We start from the raw sequence: 4,792 nt of genomic DNA, 5'->3' as shown, positions 1-4,792 counted from the left end.
ATATCATAGACTGACTGACCATCTTTGTTTAGAATCGTTTTTCTTATAATTATAATTATAATTCTATAATGATATTATACCTATCATTGAATTAAAATTTAACACAATTCATTATCTATTACAGTGACCTACTTCTAACCTACTGTACAGCAGAGCGACACCCACTTGTCCACCTTTTTTTATTTTTAGATAGCTACATCAAAATTTAAAAAATATTATTCACTGAATTATTTAATGTGAAAAGTGGTGTTTACTTTTGAAAAACAGAAGTGTTGTTGGTATCGTTACAGAACCCTTAGGATTGTACACTATTAAGGGGACGCCACACGAACATTTGTTGTATCGGTCCTACAAGCGCGTAACATAGCAAATTTCGCTTAGCAGATAACGTTTAGCTCCGTTAGTTCAAAAATTAGAGTGATTTATGAAATAACGACATATTATGACATTTGATGGTAAAAACATTGTCTGTGTTTGTATGTTGGTATTTATGATGCGTTCATTTTTTTAGCAAGTTATGCGTATATAATATAGCGCAAATTAAAAATGCTCATAACTCACTTAAAAACTGAATAATCTAAAAAACCAACTTACAAACACAGATAATGTTCTTACCATAAAGTTTCATAGTAGGTCGATTCACTCTAATTTTTAAACTAACGGATCTGGAATTAACGTTATCTGCGAAGCGTAAATTTGCAATGTTACGCACTTGTAAGACGGAGACAACAAATGTCGGTGTGGCATCCTCTTAAGGATTAGTACGACAAATCCCAAGAATATTAAACTATAGTCTTTTTTTATATTTAAAAATCCCAAAAATCTAATTTTGAACAACTGCATAACTTTTAATTACAGAAATAAGGGGTGAGTTATGACTTATGAGTATGCTTGGCCTTAAGTAATGCATTAAATACTTACTAGCATATTAGCATTGAGTATATATTGTATATACAATATATACTCAATGCTACTAGTTAATTTAAAATTGTTTATAATAGGTACGCGTGCAATAAACTATACATGAAGTGTTTATTTAATAAATCATCTCAAATCACAGAGTTGTTTTATACTAATTATTTTTTAATTTATAACATAATGTTATTATGCCTAAACTCATAAATAATATAATATGGGTTGCTACCTAATGGCTGTCAGCAATCAGATGCAATACTTTGGGAATTTTATCATAATTTAACTACGTTTTGGTTTTCGTATTAAATTTTTATATTAAACACGAACTCGTGTATAGTTGTAAATATATTTTTCTTTTTGTATTCAATAGAAAAAAACATAGGTAGAGGTAGGTAGGTACATACAATGTGTCAATGTATACATACTACATATCACATTCCATATTCAACTGTGTATAAAGATTCTGAAGCGACTTCGTGACGCCGGTCGAAGATAAATTAATCCCTAGATGACAGCTGTTTCCTTTGAAAAAGGTCTCAGATAAAATGTAGGTAGCCACTAGCCGATATTGTTGTGTCCATTCTATACACGCACAAAATATATTGTCCGCGTCAGACGGACGGACCATTATTAAATGTTGTATGTAACCACATCTTCAGAACCGTCGAATTCCTGTAGACTGCCCGCTGTGGTACAAACGTACACTAGACATGAAATATTAAGAATTCCAAAATGTATCCTGCAACGTTTATCTCACATATAATTGGCGCGTATTTGCATAATGGGAACGGAATAGCAAATTTCGGGGTTTAGTCATCTAAATTCGCACTAATTACGTATTAAGGAGTAGTTAAATAGTAATCAGGATGGCCTCAGGTAAAAATTGGACAGTAATCGATAATTTTTTTTAAAACTACCTGTACCTACTAGCGGAATTTATGGGTCATTGTAGGGTGTATGTACTACGCGTCTACGCACACGCATGCAAACGCGCAAGCGCTAAAATAGGCACCTCCCACGTTTGGCCGTTATAAGAGAGATTGTCACCTTCGCTTCGTCGTTTCGTGTCACAGTTCATTTTGTCCCTACACTCGTATCCATTAAGACTATTCTGTTCTGCACCAGAGAAAATACAAAACGATGTTTACCACCAACACATACGTCCGTGGGCTAATAATGGCGATACTGCTGATCGGCGCTGTCCAAGGCAAAGGTATGGTATATTAAATATAATATTGTAAATACAAATTTTGTAATCGTGTGACATATCGAATCAGCCTAGATTTAAATTTTATTTTACCTAAACTATTTTATTTAATGATTAAATTAATAACTTCTATATTATACACAATACTTACGAATACATGAATATCTATATAGGTAAATTGCTTTTTTTGGAAAGAGAGTATTTCGTTATTTTACAGTAGGTAGGTACTCTTTAGTCTCTTAGAATAATAATATGTTTGACAGCTTCGCCGTCTAACGCCCATTCATGGGTGGTGAATGATGATTTGTACGTAATTGGTACCTACGATAATATTTTATTGATACAATTACCTAGTATTAATAAGTATACAGTTGAGTTGTTATTCTGATGACAAGGTTTAAGTTAATTTATACGCGTATTTTTCAACGTCCAATAGATTTTTGGTGATCACAACATTTTAAATTCAATACATTAATATTTATACCGTTTACCAACTAAAGGGTATTGCAGACATATTAACAATTAATTTCAATTTTTTTCTTTTAAGATCACAGATGTCACCGACCGGTAACAAAGAATTGTGATGCTTCAGAGTCTTATATAAAGGACTGGAAATTTACCGGATGGTACTTCGACACGGTGATGGGATCGTGCCGACCTTTGTTTACGAAGAACGGGTGGCACATTTGCACTGAAAACTATGATCTGCCTTATACCAGAGAATCGTGCGAAAATTTATGCGGTAAGTTTCATGAAAGTACTGTGTGTGTATGAGGAGTGGGAGTGGGGGAGGGGTGGGGGGGGGTGAAAGACAAATATTTATAACTATTAAAACCTTACAAGAGTGCAACGCATTACTACAGTAGTTGAATTTCAATATCCTGGTCGTGGATCTATCGAAATTACCTACAAGAGTTCATTGACTACCTACCTATAACAATATTAATAAACTTAATTTGTTTTTTTTTTTTACAGCTGACCCGTGTACCATGACCACCGGTGCTCCGGGCATTTGCATCTTCAATGAAATATGCAAGATGTATAATTTTAAGCCCCCCTATTACAGACCATGCAACGGTAACAACTTAAATTGCTGTCCCATGATACCCGACAGAGACTTGATATCATTCGGAGGGCTTCAAGATGAAAGAAATGGAATCATCGAAGTTGGAGTTATTAAAGACATGAAAAATCCAGCCTATCCACCCGATGCATACACTTACTTCTTCTTTCTCCCGAGTCATTTTAGTAAGGATGGCAAAAGCTACTATTAGTAGCCTTTACCTAATAAGTGGTACTTATTCGCAACAGCAGCATTGTTATTTTGTATAAAAAATAATAACTAGCCTTTTTTCTCTAGTTAATAATCATCATTTTTATAATCTTATACTATTAATTACACTTACACTAGGTAATATATAATACACTTTATATAGGTAATACATATATATACACTTCACGCATAGGATACTATTATTACACTTAACGTCGCCTAATAGGTTTCTATTCATTCACGACCATTCTAGAGTCCTAGACGAGTGGACGACTGACCGTTATTATGGCTGGCTATCGTGACACAAACGGGACAAGAAATAAAAATAAAACAAAACCATTGACCATTTTTTACGCCGATTTGCTGTTTTTCCAAAATATAAATATGTGACCGCTCGCATATCATCACTATTTATGATATCATAATCCTTATTGCGCACATCATCCTCTGGTTAAATTCAATGAAATCATGTAAAGATAACGACTCATAAACTAATATTAGGTACTGAAATAGCATCTTGTTTTGCCGACGATCCGTTTCCCCCCCCCATCCATAATAATATGTTAAAAACGTCAAATTTTACTGCCGTAAAATACAAATATATAGATGGCACTTCACTGAATAAAATATTACATATTACATAGTACCTACCGCGTAACTTAATACACATATTTATCATATTGCGTTTCTATATAATCCATTTAATCTGCCTTTTAAATTGTATTGTTATTGGTATTCTGTACCTATCGTACGAAAGTTATTGTTCAAAGGCCATAGCGTTCGGGAACCGTCGTACAATATTGAACTTAGGTGAAGCCCACACAATAGGTGACGTTACAGTGTTTATTACTCAGCTGATTTTTCTTAAGCGTTCATATTATATTATGTATTTTTATTTTTATTTTTCATTATTTAACTTAGAATTATTTCTTTCAACAAAATATTGTACCTTTTAACGTATATAATTATTAATCGTTAATATCGCTGTTCAACATATTCTTTGCATGTATCTTGTATGTATTTTTGTTGACATTTTATCATAATAAATCATATAAAAGCTTTGTAATAATATGTCCGTCTTCATATTTATTAGTTAGTTGCATAAGGAGTCATTTAATTGTTATTATCTCATAGCAATATAATATATTCACATTGGTGCAACTATAGGGGTGTGCAATTTTGTCTTTAAGGTCTAACTATTAGGTATTATAGTGAAATATTATCAATTTTATGTTATTCAATTATGAAATATTTACCGACAAAAAATGTTGGTCATAATATAATAATAATATATTTATTGCATTTAAAAAAAACATATATCTACATTTAAAATTTAAATAAATTATATAATAAATTGGGGATCAAAAACATAAGCTTGTTATTATTACAATTATTAT

At 32.2% G+C, this 4,792-nt stretch overlaps 1 protein-coding gene across 1 annotated transcript; it reads left to right on the top strand.

Annotated features, from left to right (window-relative positions):
* The first annotated feature begins 2,764 nt into the window (after window positions 1-2,764).
* Window positions 2,765-3,396, top strand: LOC132934481 (uncharacterized). Its single transcript, XM_061000781.1, has 2 exons — window positions 2,765-2,864; window positions 3,098-3,396. Exons 1-2 carry the CDS (start codon window positions 2,765-2,767, stop codon window positions 3,394-3,396), a joined length of 399 nt encoding a protein of 132 aa, XP_060856764.1.
* Window positions 3,397-4,792: the final 1,396 nt, after the last annotated feature.

Source organism: Metopolophium dirhodum, chromosome 1 (assembly GCF_019925205.1).
Source record: "Metopolophium dirhodum isolate CAU chromosome 1, ASM1992520v1, whole genome shotgun sequence".
Classification (NCBI taxonomy): domain Eukaryota; kingdom Metazoa; phylum Arthropoda; class Insecta; order Hemiptera; family Aphididae; genus Metopolophium; species Metopolophium dirhodum.
Note: the sequence above shows the minus strand (reverse complement) of the source record. Positions and strands in the feature narration are given on the sequence as shown.

What these genes read in the sequence shown, in the direction of transcription:
- LOC132934481 (XM_061000781.1), top strand. Translation starts at nt 2,765, where the DNA reads ATGGGATCGTGCCGACCTTTGTTTACGAAGAACGGGTGGCACATTTGC. An exon ending in ATCGTGCGAAAATTTATGCG is followed by an intron (nt 2,865 to 3,097) that starts GTAAGTTTCATG and finishes TTTTTTTTACAG; the next exon opens with CTGACCCGTGTACCATGACC.